The 22561-nt window shown below is 52.3% G+C and overlaps 8 protein-coding genes across 8 annotated transcripts; 2 read left to right on the top strand and 6 right to left on the bottom strand.

Annotated features, from left to right (window-relative positions):
* Window positions 1–427: 427 nt before the first annotated feature.
* Window positions 428–1114, bottom strand: PG997_011444 (uncharacterized protein; the record flags this gene model as incomplete). The annotated part of the gene is made up of 1 exon (XM_066815759.1): window positions 428–1114. One exon carries the CDS (start codon window positions 1112–1114, stop codon window positions 428–430), a length of 687 nt encoding a protein of 228 aa, XP_066665049.1.
* A 487-nt stretch (window positions 1115–1601) lies between these two features.
* On the bottom strand, window positions 1602–2324 carry PG997_011443 (uncharacterized protein; the record flags this gene model as incomplete). The annotated part of the gene is made up of 1 exon (XM_066815758.1): window positions 1602–2324. The coding sequence occupies one exon, from the start codon at window positions 2322–2324 to the stop codon at window positions 1602–1604; it is 723 nt and encodes a 240-aa protein (XP_066665048.1).
* Window positions 2325–2674: 350 nt separating this feature from the next.
* PG997_011442 (uncharacterized protein) lies at window positions 2675–4480 on the bottom strand (the record flags this gene model as incomplete). The annotated part of the gene is made up of 3 exons (XM_066815757.1): window positions 2675–3498; window positions 4184–4282; window positions 4357–4480. The coding sequence occupies 3 exons, from the start codon at window positions 4478–4480 to the stop codon at window positions 2675–2677; spliced, it is 1047 nt and encodes a 348-aa protein (XP_066665047.1).
* Window positions 4481–7224: 2744 nt separating this feature from the next.
* PG997_011441 (kinase-like protein) lies at window positions 7225–8315 on the top strand (the record flags this gene model as incomplete). The annotated part of the gene is made up of 2 exons (XM_066815756.1): window positions 7225–8171; window positions 8231–8315. 2 exons carry the CDS (start codon window positions 7225–7227, stop codon window positions 8313–8315), a joined length of 1032 nt encoding a protein of 343 aa, XP_066665046.1.
* Window positions 8316–8687: 372 nt separating this feature from the next.
* Window positions 8688–9480, bottom strand: PG997_011440 (uncharacterized protein; the record flags this gene model as incomplete). The annotated part of the gene is made up of 3 exons (XM_066815755.1): window positions 8688–8699; window positions 8755–8868; window positions 8959–9480. 3 exons carry the CDS (start codon window positions 9478–9480, stop codon window positions 8688–8690), a joined length of 648 nt encoding a protein of 215 aa, XP_066665045.1.
* Window positions 9481–10988: 1508 nt separating this feature from the next.
* Window positions 10989–12830, top strand: PG997_011439 (xylosidase : arabinofuranosidase; the record flags this gene model as incomplete). The annotated part of the gene is made up of 1 exon (XM_066815754.1): window positions 10989–12830. One exon carries the CDS (start codon window positions 10989–10991, stop codon window positions 12828–12830), a length of 1842 nt encoding a protein of 613 aa, XP_066665044.1.
* Window positions 12831–13034: 204 nt separating this feature from the next.
* PG997_011438 (uncharacterized protein) lies at window positions 13035–17997 on the bottom strand (the record flags this gene model as incomplete). Its single annotated transcript, XM_066815753.1, has 11 exons — window positions 13035–13579; window positions 14353–14646; window positions 14734–14830; window positions 14911–15042; window positions 15096–15563; window positions 15630–15736; window positions 15837–15962; window positions 16011–16285; window positions 16355–16518; window positions 16757–17014; window positions 17074–17997. 11 exons carry the CDS (start codon window positions 17995–17997, stop codon window positions 13035–13037), a joined length of 3390 nt encoding a protein of 1129 aa, XP_066665043.1.
* A 1190-nt stretch (window positions 17998–19187) lies between these two features.
* PG997_011437 (uncharacterized protein) lies at window positions 19188–21834 on the bottom strand (the record flags this gene model as incomplete). The annotated part of the gene is made up of 10 exons (XM_066815752.1): window positions 19188–19267; window positions 19338–19481; window positions 19550–19709; window positions 19757–19982; window positions 20047–20174; window positions 20230–20329; window positions 20381–20645; window positions 20703–20786; window positions 20841–20871; window positions 20929–21834. 10 exons carry the CDS (start codon window positions 21832–21834, stop codon window positions 19188–19190), a joined length of 2124 nt encoding a protein of 707 aa, XP_066665042.1.
* Window positions 21835–22561: the final 727 nt, after the last annotated feature.

The following is a 22561-nucleotide window of genomic DNA, read 5'->3' as shown; positions in this document are numbered from 1 at the left end:
TGCAGCTGGGGGAACATTGGCATCAGCATTGGTCCTTGGAATCATGAGACTTGTTGATTTATTCCTCCAACTCTTTGTTCTGTGGCAAGGTAATTGCCAACTGATTCAATTGAAAGTGATGCTTACACGCACGGGCAGGCAGGCCTACCTACACTGGATTCAGCATTGTAACTCAAGCTCCCACAACACAACACAATGTAACACATGAATATATGGATCAAGGAGATTTTTCGCAAAAACAATTAAACAATTACTACGCTAGCTAGCCAGTTACTCCTAGGGCTTAGTCTTCTCTTTCCTTTTCTTTCCCTTCGATTTCGCGGTAGTACTCACCGTATTCAAGCGACATAGGAAGAAAAAGAAATCCCAATCCTTACCTCACACGGGAATGTTAGATCATGAACCTCCTTCTCGCAGACAGATCCCCTTACTCGTAGATGGGGGAAGACGGCGGTGCGCAAGAAGACGCGAGCTCGTCATCACCCTCAAACTGAAGACCGCGCTCCCACTGGGCGACCGAATCCGCGAGCGCGAGGCTCTGCCGATCCATCTTCTCCAGGATTCTCTGCAGAGCCTGCTCGCGTGTGCTGCACGGGGGCGCAGGTCTCTCGCTCTTGCATCGCTGGTGGTGCTTGGACGTCGGCAAGGCGGTTGGCTTGTTGTAGCAGACATCCATGCCGTTGGCGGGCGCCTCTATGCGAAGACCGTCCCTGCCCCGTCTGCCTGCGAGGGTGTCGTTGCCACCCTCCTGGGCCTTGTCGCCAAACTCCTCGTCGTAGGGGCTCTTGGACGCGAGGTCCTTGTACTCGGCCGGAGCGGGAATGAGGGCGGGCCGGCGGGGGTTCAGGGGCGCCGGCCAGCACGCGATGTCGTCCGCGTCCATGTCGTAGTCGAAGTTGTGGGGAAAGTCGGTAGAACTGCGGTCGTAGTTGGACGCGTCATCGGTCTCGTCATCGGCAACAGCGCAGTCGAAATCGCCAGCAGTGGGGCTGACAGCAGGAGCATCGGTGAACATGGCGAATGCCTCCTTCAACTTCCTGTCGTCGGTGGTGCACTTGGCCTTGCTCGACTCGAAGATCTCGTGCACCTTGGCCATTCTCGCGGGAGAGACCATGTTGGCACCGGCGGTGAAAGAGTTGGATGAAGAAGCCATCTTTCATTGTTTGGATATGGTAAGAGTTGAAGGTCGAAGAACAGCAAGTATACTTGGAACTTATGGTTGGAGATGTCGAAGTCTTCGATGTTCTCTTGAGCTTTCAAGTCTCAATAAATCGCAAGTATAATGCTGTGCTGGACTTACCTTTTGACTTACCTTTCCAGTGGTGATGGCTGTGGTGGGTGAAGAAGAGGAGTTACGTTCCGGTATGGGCATTCAGGGCGGTTTATATGGGCAGAAGTATAGCTAAGAGAGTCTACAATGTAAAAGATGTCTTTGATACCGATCTTTGTTGCGGGTAAATCACAATCGCCTTATCGTCAGGTCTGCTTCTTTTGCTACAATGCCATTGACACCGGTTCGCTAGTACGCTGGTCTTTCTGTCACTTTCGGATCAGCAACAAAGAAACAACAAGTCTTTCTGTGGTCTGTTAGGCTTGTCTATCTAAACCTTTCCCCACTCAAGCAGCGCCAAGTCGCTCTCCGCCTTCTCGACCAGCCGCTTCAAAACCGCCACCATCGACCGCTGCATGTACACACGCTCGAGCGTCTCCTCGTCGAACTCCTTGAGCCGGTTCTCAATGAACTGCGCCAGCGCCAGCTCCTCGTCTCCCGAATCGTTGGGGTGGATCCCCATGATGTACTTGCCAATCTCCTCGCGCGCGGCATCCTGCGCTATCTTGTGCAGCTCCTCGGTGGTCTCTTGCACGGCCTTGTCGACGACTTGGGGAATCTCGGCGCGGAATTGGGAGTCGATGAGGCCGGCCACGGCTGATAAGAGCTTGCCCTCGAACTCCGGCGTATGGATCATGCAAGGGCAGGGTTCCTGCTCGCCGTCGCTTTCGGACTCCGTGTCTGTCTGTGAGTGCGTGTCGAATAGCCAGCTCCCTGAGTCTACTTGGTCACTGTCGCTTTCGGCCTCCCGAAACTCGGCCACTGTTGGCAAGATCTCCTTCTCGCGTACCATGTTCTCCTCAACTTCACCTCCAGAATCTGACTTGTCACAGTCAGATTTCTCCTCATGGTGCCTGATGTACACCATAGACTCGTCGCTGCTCATGTAGGCTTGCAGAATCGTATCGTTCGCATAGGAAGGATTGGCCAATGCCTTTTCGTTTGTAAAGTACCGGGCGTAGCGGGCAAAACGGGATTCCTTATCTTGGTTCATATTGGTACGTTTCCGCAAACTAGTATTTCGACTTCTTCTTTCAATGTAGGTTGGAGAGTTAAGTGTGAGAACGACAGACAGGCCTTCCTCTCCAGTAAAAGAAGTACTCGCTCTTCGAATCGGGGTCATGAGTCACTAGGGAATCGCTCCTTTCCCATAATGAGTAAGATATAGTCACTAATACCGTTTTCATATTCATTTCCACTCAATGCGCATCCACCTAGACATGCAAGCTCCATAAACATCCATGACACTCACGTGGAACAGTCAACGCCGCAAAGGCCTACTATAGCCATTGTCGGCCAATATAGAGTATTGTAATGAGAAACCTCGGTATTCGTCTCCGATACCTAATTCATATACGTCATTCCAACAACGCCCGCTACCAAAACCTCGGTCGAAGCTCGGGGGTGCGCATCCAGATCTTTGGCCGCGCGGCGCAGACTCAACGAGAGGTCATCAAGCTCCCCGCCCTGCACGACGTTCCTGACGAAGTTGGAAATACCCAAACGGAATAGTTCAAGGGCATCGGTATATTCCATAAAGATTTCAAAGTCCGTGGCCCCGTCTTCTGCGTCATTGGACATAGCGACACACGATTTCCCTCCGCGTCGCGTGAGCTTAGTTTGTCCTTGCGTCAGCGAGCTACGTACCATGTCCGCGAACCACGTGCCTGGAGGCGGGCTTGCGCCGGGCTCCCAGACACTGATAATGGTTGAGGGGTAGTCCTGCCGGAGGCGGTAGCCATGATCGTCGCTATACTCGTGGAGCCCGAACGCCGCGCTCGGGTCGCCGATCGCTGAAGCCGCCTCGGAGCGGCGGTGACAGAGCCTTCGGTACCTCTCGTAGTGCAGCACCAAGCTGTGGAAGCCGAGGGAGCTCAACGACTCTGCCCGCCTCCTACGGGCGCAGAGCACGGCTAGGTCCACCACCAACTTGACCAGTTCTGGGTCGTCTGGGAGGTTTACGTGGAGCTTGGCCGATGGGTCGTCGATTCTGGCGTCCAGGTGATTCATGCCCAGGAGACGGCATTTGCGTAGGAGACGCCGAGGTACGCTACCCCATGACGCCGAGGCTTCAAGGAATACCTCGAGTGCTTCCTCTTTGGTGAGTTGATGAAATTCGGCCTTGACATTCTCTGACGTGTTCATTTGATTTGACTCATTCGCATTTTCTGTTACGTCAGTCGGTGCAGTTTTCTTCTTACCAATCCATGAAAGCGGTTTGTGTTGGAAGCGTTTCCTGAGCGTCGAGGGCATTGTGTGTATTGAGTTTTAGTTTGTGGGCATACACACTTATATTGCCATTTCGTGAGATACATGATGTTTTAAAAAGCTGGAATCTGAGAGGCTGACCCAATCGTTTTAATGCCAGCCAAGAGCAATGCTTCATTTTGATACCCTTAGCAATGCGATAGTAATTAAGAAGGCTGCAAAGATGAGCCGCTCGCCACATTCTTAACAGACTTGACGGTGAAACATGGCATTCCATCCATTCCCGAGCGAAACATGCTCGTCACAGCTACGAGTCGAGAGGTGGGACTTGACATCACAAAAAACGTAAACATGGGAAGCGTGTGTGTATTCAGCTGGTATCCATGTCGGGCTGGAGAATTACACGACGCCTCCTTCGCCGGCAGCGTCGAGTGCGGGAGAAAACCCCTACCCCCTTATTAGGAGGGGAGGGAAAACCCGCACCCATGATCTACCTTGTCCGCCCGTGTTCATCCCTTAGTCGCACTCCAGTCTGCCATTGATGTCTTGGCACTCTGAGATGGACGGTATTTGTTAGCAAATGCTGACTCCAGTCTCTGATATTGGACGTGACGAGAAGGCGACAGAACATAGCTGAGTACTTACTGCCACTAATGGTAGGGGAACCGTTGGTGCCGTCCTTCCTATACTTGCAGCTCGATCCGGCCTTGTGGCTGCAGTTGTTAGGACAGTTGCAGGCGGTGTCTACCATTACAAGAAGTCAGCCAACAGATACGTTTATCAAACTAATTGGGTGTCACAAACGAGGTCAAACTTACACTTGTCCGTGGCAATTAGGGCCGCTCTGGCATCCAGGTCGGAGCCAGTGTCAAGCGCAGCACCCATGGTCTGGGCGGCGAAGAACAGTGCAGCGGCGGAGGCGAGGGCGGCTCGGAACAACATCTTGGTTCGTGTTAATCGATGATTGGTTTTATGAGTGAGGGGATGGATGATCAAAGTTATCAGGCGGATTGGCACCCAATGTTGTGATGAGATACTGAGATTTCAACATTGAAAGAGGGCCAAGACAGCCTCTTTTATATCTCGAGAGTACTAATAACCAGGCTCCAACGGGGACAGATGAAGAGGATACGATCGACATGAGTCCTGCACGGTGAAGCTCCGCGTTCTCTATTCATTGAAAATACCCTAACTGTAGATGATCTCCATGATCATCGATACATTGACAACACATGACGAAAGTGAATTATCACATCCTACAATGGTACTAACAAAGTATCATGTAGACAATATCCAACGATGGAACTGTACTGTGGAACTAGAGGCCTTACTGCAGGATACCATGGAACAACCTCCTTGTCTCGCCAAAAACGACTGATGATCTGACGATCTGCACTTTTTCAATACAAGCATGTAGGCTAAAGCGGCATATGCGAAGGCGGCTCGTATCGTGTTCCGTTCCGCCCGAATGCCTACATGACCGATTTTAACTCTACAGTATTGTAATACATAATATTTGCGGATCATGGCAAGCACATGAACGTATCTATACCTACAATTATTCTCCTCACTCAGTTCATGCTTCTTTTTTAAAACCGCCAGACCTAGACCTGATTCACATCGCACCCCAGGCAAGCGAGTTGCGACTTCCCGCACTTCTGGAATGTATAGTAGCCAGAAGGAATGGAGAGAATGGCTTGATATTGCGGGGACTCAGCCTTACTCGGTGTAAGCAGGTCTTGTTTCAGGTGAGCATCCATTAGATGTAGTCGGATGTTGCTTCCGGATGATGACAAAGCTTCAGCCGCTCCCCAGGAGTCTCCCAGAATATCCCAAGTGGTTACTAAATTTGGATGACTTACTGTTGCTTGTTATTCAGTGGCGGAAAGTCCTTATTGGTGTTACACGACCCCCCGTCTTTCGTAGTAAGGTTATTCAAATGTCTCCTTGATGCTACCGGGACCACTCCCTTGTGGCAACTTCTTGTCAGCCCATTTCGCTCCACATCTGAGTGGTAGGTTACTGATCAGCAATAGTGCTATATTGTCACTTTTTGTGACCTGAAGGGAGTCTAATACAGCACCCTTGCTACGAGCTGATGGGATCTGCACTAACCATGCTTGCATGCCGGCAGCGTAATCTAATTTACGTTCCTCGTATGTTACAGGTGTTTATGGCGAAGCCAGTGTCATGCAGATCGGGTAGGATCGCGTTGGGAGTGTGCAACCCATCGTCACATAATGGCTATAGTAGTCGAGGTGCTTAAAGAGAATATGATATCAAAAGTACTTAACATCCTCACCTGAAATGGGGTTGTCCCTAATCAGACAAGCCCATATGCGCGGGGAAATGCAGCTCGGATTTCCCATGGCGTTCTGGGCCCTGGGAGATGTAGGATTGCAATAAAGTTGTGGATAAAGGGGCAGTTGCAGACAGAGTCAAGGTCATTGCAATGTATTCAAGAGTCCCATTCAAGACGTTGCGAACTATCGTTTACATATGGGAATTCTGGTTGAAAATTCATGAGAAGTGGGAGAAATTATTTCCTACTTGACATACTGGAATCGTTTTGTGTCCAATCTTGTACCGAAGTAGTTAAAGGTCGCTTGTGGTCCAGCATTCCTGTGAGCACTCCCTTCTTCCTGACTGAGACCACCTGATTCATTTCGATCTGTACATGCAACCAATCAAAGAAATCGCGCATGCTGTGTTACATACAGCTGAGAAGCCACGTCGGGCTTGCTAAACATGATCATTTGCTCGTTGCCATGCAGTCTCAGCCACTCAAATGTTCCAGACCCTACGAAAAAGACATACATGGTCCGGGAATGTCCCCTCTCGCCTCGGTGGTGGCATCACTCGCAGTACTCTTCTTTCCGTTATAATTTCCTTTTCTTGTTTCCCCTCCCTTTGCCGGCCGTCTCATTCATCATCGACCTGTATTCCCTAGGACACTTAAACGAACAAAAGCAGAAAAGGATATGTCACAATACTCGGAAAGAGTACGCTATTGGCCACAGAGAAGTAGGAGAAATGTACTGGTAAAATTTTGGTCACATGAGCCTGACTTGAAGCTCAACGGCTTAGGCCAGACTCTCTTTGGGCAAACCTCCTCGTTTACAAGCAGGCTGGCGATGACCGACTTCTGGCGCACTAGTGTCACGACGCCACAGTCTCACCAATCAATTAGATTACTAGATATGCTCACCAAGATCAAGCTGAGAAGAGTGTTGAGAGTGCTTGTAGCTCGCAGCCAATCTCGACACCCTCCCCGTCGATGTCGTCCCAACCCCCTCAAGAGTCGAGATCTCGGAGAATGGCGAATTCATCTAGTCAAATTTCTCTAGTCACCGATCCCACTTCTCGTGGATCGGTGCCACACCTCCATTTGACGCTTAATGCGGCAGAACCCCAAACGAGACTTGAGCCGAGCCGCAGACTAGGACCGCTGGCGTATTGCACATCTTGATACGGCCTTGATAATCACGGATACTGTTGATAAAATCGATTATTGCCATTCCCTCTCGACTCTTATAGATTCATACCAGCATTTTACCACTCTCACAGGTGTGTTGTTACCCATTGGTGTGGTGTGTTTCAACGCTTCTTCATCCCAACGGAACACAGCACGTTGAGGAATCATTCTGGCTTCATGTACGCGAGCGGGTCCGTTGACATACCTCACCATGCCAGAGCGAGCGGAGAATACACGACCAAAGACGCCATGGGACGGTAGCATATATAATCTCCGTATCGTCGGGATGGGCCGAACATCCATTGTCTTCGCCGTGGACAGCAGCCGGGTGATAAAAGTACCCATACGGTCGAGCTTCTGTCTCAAGGCCATTGACCAGGAGCGTGAAGTGTACCGTCGCCTTGAGAAGGACAAATCGATATATGTTCTTTCCTGCCACGACCCGGACTTCAGTTCTGGAATACTCCTGGAGAAATGCGTGGGCTCCGTACGCGACCGATTGCGACTGATGGGCCAAGGAGACGGCATCTATCCGGCAATAGGCAGCGAGCACGCATTGGCGCACGCTGAACGATGGGCATACCAGGCCGCTCAAGGCCTTGCATTTGTTCATGACCACGGAATCATCCAGGCTGACGGTAAGTGCACCAGCCCTGGCATATGTGCATACCCACGCGCACTACCCCCTATGTCTCTCTATGCTGAAAGAACTCTGTCAAAAGTTGGCTGTCACAACATGTTGCTCGACGAACAAAATAACCTCAAGCTCGCCGACTTCTCGGGGTCGAGTATTGAAAACACCAACTATCGAACTCTCGTTATATACGACCTACGAAGCCGCCTGTCCACTCACAACAAGCCCGACCGACTCTCCGATCTATTTGCTCTCGGCTGCGCCTTATACGAAATGGCCAAGGGGCACCTACCGTACCACGACCTCCCTCCCAAGCAAGTGCAGCACTGCTTCTCCCACAATCAATACCCTCCCCTCGGCGAGCTGAGACAGAAGGTGTGGGAGGTTGCCGAGGCCATCGAGGGCTGCTGGAATGTCAAGACGCGCGGCGGGTTCACGTCCGCCAAGGACGTCGCCGCGGTCCTAAAGTTACGTTACAAGTCTATGGACGAGATTGTTGGTCGTGGTCACCTGGCTAAACCCCAGTTACCAAAAAGCACCAATAGCAGTATGGCGAAAATGATTACACTACCGCCGTCTAAAGATGGGTCAGGGTCAACGGGTACGTCGCGGACCCATCACTTCTCGAAAAGGAGGAAGCACAATGGAAACCGTGGTCGTTCCAATGACCGCTCGATGTACCCAAGTCTTGAGAAACATTATTCAAAGCCAGTTTATCGGAACACGAACAGGAAAGCCGGGAAGGGGCGCAGGGGATATCTTTCAGCACCTTGTATTATACTTTGACTAAATACAACCCAGTCTGTGTTCTATCTTCATTGCAACGTGCAGTAGCACCCAGGATCATCATACCTCTGCTGAAAATAGCATGTCAACTTGGCTACTTCGTTGAAGTAAAAGCATGTATGCAGAAAATCATCTTACCTTGTTGCGCCTACTCTGAGATGGAACGTTATTGCTTCTTTGATCTCTCGTAGAACCCTGCCTTCGAGGTCCATGCTGGTGAGGGTTCTGTTCAGAGCCCCTCTGTATGGCCATGGTCAGTTGCGACTCTGGGAATGAAGTACCTTCATGAGGGTGCAGATAGTGAGTGATTCAAACACTTACAGGATGTCTGTTGCGGTGGTGCGAGTGGCGTCTCTCACGCCTATCATTGCTGACCTGGGCGGTTTCGCCAGTATCAGGGGGTGGTGGATTAGGCTCCAGAGCAGCACTATGCAACTGCGGGATGTAACCTGAGATCTGGTGAGGAGCCGAAAGTTAGTCCCCGAAGCATTGTCGTGTTGGGGATCCTTTTCGCTTTGTACTCACCACTCTCTTCCTCACTTGTGCCTCATTCTCGGCCCTCTCTACTGCCACGCACACAGGACAGGCATCATCGGCGTCCGTCTGCCCTGGGACATGCCTTTGGCCGTCGCTGTAATCATCTATGTTCACCATGAACTCTCCCGGGCAATGCCTATCCTGAGGAGGATCGTTCTGGTTCCCATATTCCAATGCCTCGGGACACTGAATGATGCGGACCTCCCTGATCTTGTGCTGTGGCTTTTTGGGCGGGTCGACAATACCACCGCCTCCCACCGACTCTTCACGAGGCTGTGACATCTCGACCGGCCCATCTGGGCGACTGGCGTTCCTGTTTAGGAATTGAAAGCCGAATACGGAACGTTGCGGAGCCGGACGGGTCCTGTCCGCCTCATCATGATGCTGATTCGTTGCCTCTTCTTCTGAATTCTGCTGCTCTGGCTCTGGAGACACGTCATTAGGATCGTGCGCTGGGTCTGCGTAGATGCATCCAAGGTAAGTGTGGTAATAGTCATAATATTGACACATGGCTACAGGATAAGGGCGACGAGGCTCCTTAGTCGGGATTTGGCGCGACTAAGATGAATCTTGTGCGGAGAGCCTCCATTTTGCGTTTCAAGGCTGACGATGAGGTTTTAGTATTAATATAGAGCGACTTTCCAGCAGTACATCCAAACAACAATGCCTTGCGATGATGAGGCTCTGCCTGGAAGACACGAAAGTGTGCCTATTGAGGCGGTGCTGATATCATCCTGCCTCGCAAATGCGAAACATCGTGGGGTGAATGCATGTCCTCCCGCCAAGCATCACCCTGATACCGGTGACATCGCTGCTTCTTCGCAGAAGGGAGAGGAAATGATGACCACCAATACCCCAGGTCCTAACATCCCTAGACGTTCTGCCAAGTGACTCACCCGAAAGGCGTTCGCCCACCCACGCCAACATATGAGGGCTTGCAGTGGCACACACGCCTGCTGACCAGTAGAGGCAGCCGTGAGTGGTGGGACTTTGCCGACGGCTAAAAAAGGGGGTGGGACAAACCCTCATCAGCCGCAATCTCACCTGTTCATACACCGACCAGGCGTTTCTCCACGACAGAGCCAACATGCCGGGTTCGTTTATGCACGTCATCGGAACCCCAGCCTCAGGCCCGGAAATTCGAGGATCGCACGCCTTCCAGATAAGCCTGCATTTCCGGCCGAGGTGAACGCCACACAGGGTAGGCGTTGCAGATGAAGCAGAGTCTTGTCGTGGTTGGAAGTTCGGTGAGAGGTGTGTACCATTCTCGTGTTCGCGTATGAGCAAGCGCCTCCCTGAGTTCATACAGCTTACCACGAAGCGGTAGGAAACGAGGCATAGCAAAGGGGACTGATTCTGCTGTCCTTTTCCAACTCTCGTTCGACTCCGGCCTGCCCCATCCAAAAAGGCACAAATCACCAAGGCTCACAAAAACATATGTGGCTGGGTGAAAATATAGTGATCAAGAAACCGAAGAGTCATTTAGGAAGACGTACATATTCCTATAACAGTCTGCTAACTTCAGCGCGGGCAACATTATCTAGCAACTTTAGGGGTTTTTTAGACCTAGCATTACCACGCGAAGAAGACAGGTTCATAACATCACTCTACGTAAGACAAGGCGACGAAATATATCCGAAGTTCCAACACGGATGCAACGGTAGTCAGGCACGGCCCCGGTTTTCGTTGCGCGATCCAGTACCGGTGACTCCACTCCCCTCCACAATCCGGAGTGGACGCTAGCCGATCTATACTATTACCCGCAAAACCTTATTATGTGTGGGGTATACGATGCAGATCCATTATGGCCGTTGTTGCAGCACTAAACAGTTCGACCGAGATGTATGTAGCTAGTGTTGTTTTCGGCTCGGAATCGAGCCAAGCCTCGCCAAGTGGAACGCGTCCTTTTTATTTATAGGGAGACGAACATCATCTCAGTGTCTTCCATCGAGGCGGGCAGGTATCTCATGTATGTCCTAGCTCTTGAACTCCGAGTAGACCATCATTGAACCTTCACAATGATCCTCTCAGCCCGATCACTCTTGGCCCTCGTGCCATTGCTGCACCTCAGCAACGCCGCCAGCAATGTCACCACACCGATGAGATCCTACAACAACCCCATTCTGCCCGGATGGCACTCGGACCCCAGCTGCGTCTTCGTCGCCGAGGGCGCCTACAACAACACCGCCTTCTGCACGACCTCGACCTTCATGGCCTTCCCCGGCAACCCCCTCTACGCGAGCCGGGACCTGACGACCTGGAAGCTCGCAAGCCACAGCCTCAACCGCGCGGCCCAGTTCCCCGAGATCCGCACCGCCACGAACCAGCAGTTCGCCGGCATGTTCGCCAACACGCTGCGGTACCACGGGGGCGTCTTCTACCTCATCTCGGCCTGGATCAACACCGCCGTCGAGCTGCCGCGCTTCGTCCTCTTCACGACGACGGACCCCTACGACGACGCGGCCTGGTCCGACGGGCTGTTTGTGGAAACGCCCACGCGGACCATCGACCCGGACATCTTCTTCGACGACGAGGGCGACGGGTCCGTCGTCATGGCGTCGTCGGGCAACCCCATCATCGCGCGCCGCCTCAACGTCACCACGGGCAAGACGAGCGAGTCCTGGGCCCTCTGGAACGGCACCGGCACCGGCAGCACCGAGGGCCCGCACCTCTACCGCAAGGACGGGTGGTACTACCTCCTCGTGGCCGAGGGCGGGACGCAGCTGGACCACAGCGCGACGCTGGCGCGGTCCCGGACGCTGGCTACGAACGCGACGTGGGAGCCGTGCCCGAGCAACCCGCTCGTGTCCAACAGCGGGACCGACTCCTACTTCCAGACGGTCGGGCACGCCGACCTCTTCCAGGATGGGGCGGGGAACTGGTGGGGCATCGCGCTGTCCACGCGCGGCGGGCCGGAGCTGTACAACGACCTCATCTTCCCCATGGGCCGGGAAACGGTTCTGTATCCCGTTTCGTGGCCCGCCGGAGAATGGCCGGTCGCGGAGCAGGTCCGCGGCAATATGAGCGGACCCCTGCCGGCCAGTGTCGGAGCCGTCACCGAGGGCGTTGGTCCCGTAGTCGGCGAAGCCGACACCGCCGACTTCGCTGCGGGCACCTCAATCCCGTATAACTGGATCTACTGGCGCGCCCCCTTCGACCCCAACACCTTCTCCATCTCCGACGAAGACCATCCCAACACCCTGCGCATCGCCGCCTCCCGCGCCAACCTCACCGCCGACGCCGCCTTCAACGCGAGCATCGAGGGCCTCAGCGCCCTCTTCCGCCGCCAGGAGCACAGCTACTTCAACTTCAGCGTGGACCTGCACTTGCCCCCAAACGGTGCCGACCGCGCCGAGGGCGACGAGCTCGGCGTCTCGAACTTCTTGAACCAGGACCAGCACGTCGACATCGGGGTCGTCTGGCTGCCCCCGCAGGAGGAGCGCAACGCTACGTCCAAGAGAGCCGCGACGGGTCTGACGCCGTACTTTCGCGTGCGGGCGAACTCGGTCCGGTATGCGCCGGTGCCCGAGCCCATCATCGTGCCGGTGCCGAGCGCATGGTTAAAGGATGAGGACGCGGTCATCCGAGTTCGGATCTCGCCGCGGAACGAGAGCCATTACGAGGTCTTCGCGAGCCATGATGACGATGATGGACAACCATTGTCACTGGCCGTCTACACCACGGCTTTGCTCTCGGGAGACGGCGCGGGAACTGGAGGTCTCTTGGGTGTCTACGCGACGACCAATGGCGGCAACCAGACGTTTGACGCGTACTTTAGCAGGTGGCGGTACGAGCCTGTGGGACAGATCATCGACTATGGTGTCATTGTGCCATCAAATGGGACAGCACTGGCCGTATAATCAAATTCCGAATGCATACACGCATATAGTAATCCAATACAATATTTTTCTGACATGCTTTTAATCATGTGCCATAGTGACTACATACGTTCATCTGCCACACGTTTCCGAGCCGAGTGCACTGACTCCACGCTGTCAGATATGTCCGATACGCCATTCCATCCACATCAACATCATTCCGCAGGCCCTGAACACGGCAGCGCTTCAGTTCCTCAAACCCTCGATCCCGATCACGGCATACCCGTAGCCTTGCACTCCCAAGTCGTCCGCGTCGACGCCACCACCGCCGTCGAAACCGTATAGTGCCCCCCGTGCGGGCAGTGCGGCACGTAGTACGTCGCCGAGAGCGGCGCGAGGGTGCCCACGGCGCACGCGCCGCAGTCGGCCGTGCTCGTGACCGTCGTGCTGGTGGTCCAGGTGGTGCGGCCGCAGACGTGGGAGTGGAAGCGCGTCGAGAGCACGGGCGTGCACGCACCCGCCGCCGTGTCCGTCAGGACCGAGACCGAGCCCTCGGGCCAGGACGGGTCGCAGAAGGGGTCCGGGGCGCAGGGGTCGGCGCTGGTGCTGGTGGGCTCGGGGGCGGCGGTAGTGCGGGCTTGCAGTTCCGGGGCGATGATTGCTGCAAAGGTGCCCGAGGTCAGGGATAGTCCGAAGACCGCTATTGAGTTGAAGAGATACATTGTTGTTGATTTTTAAAGCGTTGAGGTATTCGGAGCGATTATGTTTCGAATTGATTGCGAACTGGGATACTGTGTCAAAGTTCTGAGTGACACAACGCAAGTTTAGCTTTCAAGACAATAGTGTTTCCGGTAAATGCATGCGAAGGTGTGATTCAAATTTATAGCTCTGCATCACCACTTTGCTTATTCCATCTTTCTTGCCTGGTCCTGCCTCAGGCTAGCTGGCCAGCGCCGTCGTTACGCATCATTGACCGTTCGATTGATCGGCACGCGCGGCGCTGCAGGATACGAGCCCAGAGACCAACCCGCGTCTGTTTAGCCTAAGCATGTGCATACTTATATATGCAGTACCAGCACACAGGTCATCTCCACCTCGTAAATCCCTTGCAGATTTCATGAAACGTTACCTAGAACCTGCTTACTTCTGCGGGATATGATAGGTTGTGACAACTGCAAGAGAGAAGAAAGCACTGCAGGGCCAAGCATGGAAAAAGCACGTATTTGATGCACGAGTATGGGCACTGCATGCGCCTACTGTGCCTGCATGCACGCTTCGGATATTCTATATATAGTACGCCTAGCCTACCTCGTTTCTTCGAAAGAGGTATTCTTTCTACTTGTAGCAATCACTTGAGATGACAGACTCCCAAGTCCTTACACGAGGCTTCGCAAGAGCCCCCTATATGATCTATCAATAGTAAGCGGTAACACCAATCGTCAACACAAGCAATACTATCAAGCGATACGAACCCACCCAGATAGGGTTCAGAGTAAGCACCATTACACATTCTCGCTTGCGTCCCTCCCGGGTGCATTAGCTCCCGTCCTGCGCGAACGCGAACCAACACCCGCCAGCTCAATTGCGCCCGACGACTCCCCGAACCGGTTAGGTGAAGTTGTCCGACTAGCGGGGTCTCGCTGCCTCCTGGGGCGTTGCTCTTCCGCCGCGGCTCTCCTCCGTACTTCCCGCTGCCACTTCCTTGCTTCGAGTCTCTTGTTGGTAGTGCTGCTTGTCTCTGCGCGCAGTATTTCGTAGAGCGCGAACGCAGGCTTGATGATGGGGGCCAGAAGTGGCCGGATGGATGGATAGAAAGCTATCGACGTGGACAGCGCGATGACCACGGTGGAGAGGGAAACTGTTACCCAGAAAATGTCAACCTTCTAATTTGGCGAGGGGCCGGGACAGGGCAAGACAGGGCGAGATGCCGCCCGGGGCAGCTTACACATGTACATGATCTGATCGTTGAGAGTCATCCACTTGGCCTCGTTGATTTCGACATTGTTCATCCCAAAGAATGTTGCGAAAAAGCCCAGCGGAAGCTGTGGTCGGTGTAGCGGTGTTAGCGTTGCGCATGCATATGACGAGGACTCTTTTGGCGTCGGCTGAAGGAGAGACTCACAAAGAATATGGTAACGATAGTAAACGCCATAATCGCCCGTCCTTGTTTCACACTCTCCTCAGCACGTTGCAGAGCCGCTTTCGCCTCCACGATGGATGCCTGCTGCTGTTTGAGCGTTAAGAAACCCTCGAGCTGCATACATGTGTCAGTCAGTGTCGTTCTGGACATAAGGTATCGGGACCCACCTGGCGGCACGTATGCAGGGCAGACTGTTCCAGCTCGATGATCTCTGCCTTTCTGCTTCTGACCAAGTCCAGTACTCCCTCGGCCTCCAGGAGGGTTTCATCTGCATCCTCAGTCGTACTCCGACTATATTCACGATTTGGAGTACCGCTATCGTCATTTTCCTCGTCGGCGTCTTCTTGATTGTTCCTGGAGTTGATCAAGTCCTCGAGTAGATTCTGAAGTTGACCTGCTCGTCGCCCCTGCGAATGGATCAGATACCGCTTGAAGTCTTTGACTACTTTGATCTGCTCATTGTAAATGCGCTTCATCATTTTGAGCTCCTCGGCAATATCCTGCGCTTCTTTCAGCAAGGCCCCCTCGGGGTTGATGTCCAAGTATCTGTTGCCAATAGCCTTGGGAAGCATATTCAGGTTGTTCAGACCTGTGTGATGCCAGAAGGTGTCATAAGCGACCGCGGTCAATTGATCCTGAAACGTGTTAGCATTTGGCTCTAGTGGTCTATCTGGTTCATGGGAATGGATTCGTAAACTCACCACATGAGCTATTGCCGACGCAAAGATGTCCATAACCTCGGGGCGGTGGTCAAGAGGTTTGGTGCGGTCAAAGAACACACGAGAGCACTGATCGATGATCATCAACGCTAAAAAAGGTCTAGGTCAGCGCAAAGAACCATAGCCACCTGGGTTCATGGAAATCCCAATGGACTCCTCGCACGAACAATGGGTTCTTCAGCCACACACCTAGATGCTGGATTGATCTGATGTCCTCCGGGCGGGCTTCGAATCGCTCGCGTAGGCTCTTGTGTACACCAGAGGGGTCAGGTTTGTTTCTGCCCCAGCGCCTGGGGAATGACGTAATGATAGTATCTGCGGGTTGTCAGTACCATCCTACCGTTTCGGCTTTTGATCACTTACTATCATCCAATATCCAGAGCCACAGCTGGTCGACCATGACAACACGGCTTTGGGTCCTGTTCAATGTTTTGTCCAGTGTGCCTCTGTAAACCACCTGATCCTTGTCTCTATGGGTCGTATCGTCAAGAGTGACAAAGTAGTACTGGTCGAGCGTGCGTCGAATATGCAAAGGAGGATCATTCTTGACATAGTCTCGGAGCAGCCTTTCATCAGCTTCATAGTCCATCTGTTCAGCTACTTGAGCCAATGTGAACAGGTACCTAGCCAATAGCCGCCTTTTCTCACGTTATAAGCATATGTGCATGGAATTGTAAAAAGGCTATTGACGAGTAAATGAAACATACCTCCACGGCTTTGGCTCGGTCTTCAATCTGCTCTTCTTGATCTTCTCCAGGGTGACATCGAAGAAGGCTGGCGAAGAAGATGGCTTGTGGTAGCCAATGGTCTCATTGATGACCTGGACCATCTTCGCTCTGCGGCTACTTGTCTCCCAGTGCATGTATGGTAACTGTATCCCCTGTTAGCCTGTCACACGGTCCCCTTCACACCATTTCACCTACGAAAAGTGCGACGTTCCGTTCCTTTGAGAAGATCCTGTTAGGAAACGAATTGCTTTCAGCTAGCCCCTGTTTCTCAGGAGCCGACGTGTTGGTGTTTTGACGCGTGGGTTGCTTTATAGTAGGTTCTGGCATAACTGTCAGTATGATGGTGAGCGGCCGTGAATAAAAACGGTACTATGCGCTGACCTCTGGGGATGATGGAGCACTTAGCACGCATGTGCCTCGCATGGATTGGCCCCCTTTCTTCGCCCGGTCTTCAGCCGTCGTTGGGCCATCTCCCAGCTGGGTCCTTGGGGTCGGACTGTATGTTGAGCTGCCATGCATCTGACCACGCCAGAACTCCCGCGCTAGCAGCTTGTCCGTCTTCCTTCCGTTGAAGTTGTAGGTATGGTGCCTATTGTCCAGTGCTTGCGGCTTCTCATTGTAGTACCTGGCAATAGCTTTCTATTGCAAAAGCAGGTTATTACTTGATACAAGCGGAAAGATCATGGTCTTAAACTCACCTCTATCCACTCCATGTTGTTGGTCGGGAAATGGAAGTACCGTATGTGGTCCTCCGGGCAAGGTTCCATCAGTGGATTGTCCTCAGTGCTCTCCAGTAGTTCGTGGACAGGGATCTTCTGGTTGGGGAAGTTGGTTTTGCCGTAGCCCTTGTGTTTGTATGTCCAACCTCTCCACCCTGACTCTTCGCCTTCAGTCTTCTTAAAGTACATGGCGCACGCTTTGAGTCCGTACAAAGGCTCGTGGTCATCTTGCTCATCAGGGCCGCCCGCCTCTTCGACATGAGGACTCCTAGGGGACTGTGGCATCCTTGAACGCCCTTTTCCAAGCCTGATAAAGGCTGGGAGACGCCTTGAAGGGGCAAATGGTACCACTGATTGATTCGCTGTTTCTGTGACTGGGGGATTTGAGATCTTACATGTCTGCAAGAATTCACGTTCTCTCTCATATCTCTCTGTGTCGTAATCCTCCTCGTCCCTTTTCGTTTCGAGTTCGCCTATCATTGCGGTCTTATTCTTCCTGACGCACTCCTGCCAATCAAGGAGCGAGGTATTCAGCCTGTGCATCAAGACCTTCTTCGTCTCGTTGGTGGGTTGCTGCGTCTCCTCAGCAGACTTTCGCGTTGCGTTGGCGGTCTGCTGTACCCCGTTGGTGATTAGGTTCTTCCCGTCAGCGAGAAACCTTTTGCGGACTTTGTCAATGCGCTTGATCTCATGTTCAATTCTGTCTCTAAGTTCGGGGGTCAAGCGGTCGAGGATATCTTTCTTCTTATCGAACCGGGCGCTGAGGTATTCCTGCTGGACGTCCTGGGGATGCTCCTGAGGCTCTTTTAGGTAGCCATTATCTGCTGTTGTGCGACTCTCCCCTCTGGAGTCTGGCTGTGCAGCTGAAATATCCGGGGTCGTGGCAGTACCGTTGATCGCCATTTGGGATGTTCAGGTAAAATTGTTGGGATTGAGCAGTGAGAGGAATTGTTACAGCGAGACCCCTCTGTACATTTGCGTCTCTGCTCGACTCTCTTTATCAGGAATCGACGCAAATTTCAGGCTGAATGATTCCATTCTCAAGGGTTACAATGGTGTGGTAAGCGGGTGCCATTGGTCACGTGGAAATTATTAACACGACAACGCCAACACGGCTGAAAATCCCCCTGCAGCCGGTTAGTATGGTAGCAACCGACAAGGCTCGATGGTTTCCATGATGACCAATGTAGAAGCTAAAGTCTTACGTGCATGTCGGTGAGCCAATAATTGCCAGCTGTGAACTGTGATTCGCCGTCTCCCCACGTTGGGGGGCATGACTGCATCAGCACCTGCAGGGAAAGGGAGACGCCGTGATTGGGTGGCTACGACGCCAGTCTTACAATTTTGGTCTGGACTCGGTTCTTCGCGTCGGTTCGAGATGACACCGCCGCGATTGAGGCTCGCTATGGCGTTGAATTGAGACTGGGTGATAAGAACGGCTGAAGGCACTCTTTCCTGGGTAGCACACAGCCTGATGGCGATCGACCTGCGTTAAGGTAGAAAAATTTCCACCCGGGGAAAAGCAATCGAAAGTTTCCAACTCTGCATGTATCTCAGACCAGGTCAAATCATATCGGTCTTTGCCGCCAACTTGATTATATCATGGGGATAACGACATTTACCCAAGGCGGATGTTATGATCTCTACAGACTTTATTCCCTCACTCCATCACTAAAGGTATGGAGTCATGCAGATTATCAATGCGTGTATTGAGATGCAGAATGTTGCTTGTCGCAAGCTGCCATATGGGCGCTCGCGTCCAACTAAACTGCATCGCGGTGAACTATTGTACAACATTATTACAAAACGTCTTCAGTTTAGCCAGTGAGTTCCAAGAGAGATATCGTCTCGGTGCTCATGGTCTCTCTGCCAGTGTAGCTGGTCCATGCCAGCCTGTCTTGTGCCCCAGCAGTGTGAGCACTTAACTGCACCTCAAGATGTACCGATGCAAATGTACAAATCATCGCTTTCTTCGTGACGCCCAACATGTAGGGGGAGCAACCCATATCCTTCGCCGACTTTCTTCGTAGTTGTCAAGCCACGTTATGTCCTCGACACTAGTATAGCCAGCCGGCTGAGTCTCGGTCGCCATGTTATCCATTGAATGCAACGAAGGCTGGTGCCATATTGACGACACACTCGCCCTTCTTCTCGCCCCGGTATCTGGCTTCCACTAGATAGTTGTTAGCTTTTCGCCAATCGAATAAAAAGTACTTCAGGTATGATGGGAGCTGTTCACATACCCTCAAGGTTGAGACCCTTGATCCGCACAACCAACTCGATGGAGACTCTCCAGCATTGCTTTCTGCCATTCTGCTCGGGCAGGATCAATCGCTCGTCACGGAGGGACGTCATGTCCGCCACAATCTTCCCAATGCAGCGGGAACCTGTTCATGGGTACTATGTTAGCGATGCCGTGTTCCAATTCACAAATAGATACTGTGGGCGGTGTTACCTTTGTTCTTCCTGCCTTCTCTTAGGTAGCCGGACTCCATGGTCATGTCGGAGATGAAGATTAGCTCTTCACAGAGGAGTCGCGCCTCACTGTTGACAAAAACATGATCAGAGGAGATGGAATAAGTCCAGTCTGTGCCGATGTCGTCGCCCTTGTATTGCTGTTAGTAACATTTCATGCCTTGTTGAAGATATCATTCGTCCTTACCTTTTGCGCAAACCAGATGATGCGGTCGAAGAACCACCACTTGCCATCGAGGTACGTGAATTTTGATCTTCCTCTGTTGGACTTTGCCGGGAGATATTTGTAGTCCGGGCTGTCTTCGTGGTCCTCGATGTGGCGGAGAATACCGTAGGACGACGGAAGTGTTCTTGCTGGTTCAGAAGTCTTGTTCAGGGCTCGAAGCACTGCACCCTGAGCAATGGCGGTAGGACTGGACCTTCCTGTTAGTATGATATTCTCTCGCTGTTACTTTCAGGAAGCTTTGATGTGCTCACTCGATCGGCTGCCCTTGCCCCAGAAGCTCGATTTGCGGCTTATACTGGGCGTTGTAATCTGCTACGCCCTTCTTCAGGCGAATCTGGTATGACTCCGATCGACTGAAACCGCCCAGCATAATGATATACTAATCAGAGGTTAGTTTGAGATACGTCATATGAGCATTGCGCGGTTGAACCTACCTTGATTGGTCTCTCTCTCTCCCTGGCCATGGTCAACTGGGTTTCTGTCAAGGCCCAGACTTTCTCGAGGCAAGAATGGAACATCATGGAGATATCGCCACTGTGTCTCAGTTTAGTTAACATTCGGAAGGGAAGTTTGATCTGAACTCACTGGTCGATTCTGATGACATTTCTTCCGAACCTATGTTCCGTGTCCGACACCAGACCTTCACACTTAAAGAGTTGAGGGCGCGGAAATTCTTCAAACGCGTTGAAGCCTCTCTTCCTTTGCTCGAATTGCTCCCAGGTGACCTCTTGGGCAATCTCCTGCAGAGTCTTTCCGCGTTTTTCCTCGAGGTAAGTTGCTCCGGCTTGCAATCTTCTTAGGACGTGCTTGTAAAACATGCCGTTCAATATGTTAGACCCGCACAGGCCACCTAAGCATGGTTAAAAGGTATGTTCTAAGTTACTTGTGAATACACGTGTGCTCTTACCTGTGGGTGGAGCGTCCTCTCTCGCCAGTCGAAGAGGCAAGCCTGCACTAGTCTGATAAAGACTCGTATCACAGGTACCGCCACCTACAGCAGTGATTAGCTTATGAGAATGCCATACTATTCGAGGCATATGCTTACCTGAATCTAGTATCAAGAGCCGGGAGGATTTCTGTCTGGGTCAGGATTTGAATGAAACGTGTAGTCGAGGTTGGTTAATAATGCTCACCTCAATGATTGGATACTGCTTCAAAGCCCATTGAGCACCTGCCTCGGGCTCCGTAATCATGGAGAATCGAGGAATCCATTTATCAGAGAAGGCAGCCCCACCAAGTTTGACTCGACACAAGGCCTTGGCCAGCGCCTTTTGCAAGTCCATGCAGGCACCCAATCTGAAGACTACAGGGACGCATAATATAATCTCAACCTTATAGTCCTTGTCCAGATGGTACAGCACTTTCAGCTGATACTTTGCGTGGCTGAGCAAACGTGTAAAGTAGTCTGCCGTAATGGCCACATGGGGCGACCCTCGAGGAATGCGGCGAGTGTCTTGGAGCCTTTCAACGACTGGCTGAAGTTCTTCCCGGATTTCCCGGGTTTCGGGGTCATTCTGGAAGAGAAGCTTGAAGCACTCAATTCTTTCCTCAGTCATCGGCTGCTTGTTACGTCGAGGCTTCTCATCAGCAGCCTCGTGTACTCCATCGACGACTTCATAGCCGAACAGAGCAATGTTCCGATGGTCTACCTCCCCTTCGTTCTTGACAGGCCCAAATCGGGGATCGGAGTCACGAAATTCAGGATCCGGAGGGTATAGAAACGCTGTGGGTACCTGGTTCTTCATTTGGTCGCCAATCGAATTGTGGATGTCCTCAGGGTAATGAGTAATGGGCCGCAGTCTGTCAGGTGAAACCTTGGCACGATTCTCGATCTCATCTGGCTCGAGGATGACAAATTGGATCGCGGTGTTAGATGTACCAAAATCGATGGCGAGAATGACCAGTTTCTGCTCAGAGGCAGAGGGTGTGGCATCAGCCAGAGCCATTGGCGAGTCGGGGGTGAATTGATGAGAGACATCGTGCTGGGGATGGTACCAAGGCAGTGCGATGTGTTGTCTCTCCTGAAGTGAGATTCCCATGCTTTTGGCAAAGGATTGCCCAATAGGACGAGACCAGGTCTGCGGGTGAACACAAGGGCAAACGGGATGGCGGGATCAAGCAAAGCGGAGGAAGAGGCGAAGGACCTTGAGCTTCAAGCAGCCCTGCGATTGATGGAGAGCGTGTGCTCTCTGTCAAATCAGCAAAGGCAACGACGCGGGAAAAGAATGTTTAGTGGTTCAACAATGATGAAAAGAATGTTGTGGGAAATAATAGAACAAGTGCCTTGCCTATCTTTTTGGGGATGTGAATGTGAGTAGGTGCTTATCATGCAGCTACCCGGACAACCTGACAAGCTTCGATTGAATTTGCACTTAGGCACGGATTTTTTCACCTGACTTGTAAGGTGCATCTTCAACCTCATTGTCTCCCTCACATCAACTAAGGCACCCAACCTATTGAGCGCTAAGATTTCACTTCAGTCCCACCCACCAACAATTCACACCTGACGAAGGATTGTCATCTCAAAATCACCCAGAACACACATACCTTCCTTGGTCATGAATTAAGGAATTTCAGATTGAAAAATGTCACTTCATCTTTTCCTTCCTTCCCTGCTCGTTTGCATGCTACTACCAACACCACAAACTTTCGTTCCATGCAATGTTCAGCAAAGCGAAAACGACCCTCCACCATTACATCGCAATCGTGAAATCACACATCCCTCCTCTGTCCTTGAGACCTGCAGCCCCATCAACTACCAATTCG

The sequence above is a fragment of the Apiospora hydei genome (assembly GCF_038363865.1).
Source record: "Apiospora hydei strain CBS 114990 chromosome Unknown utg000008l_segment0_segment0, whole genome shotgun sequence".
In the NCBI taxonomy this organism is placed as follows: Eukaryota; Fungi; Ascomycota; class Sordariomycetes; order Amphisphaeriales; family Apiosporaceae; genus Apiospora; species Apiospora hydei.
This window is presented reverse-complemented; position numbering and strand designations above follow the sequence as displayed.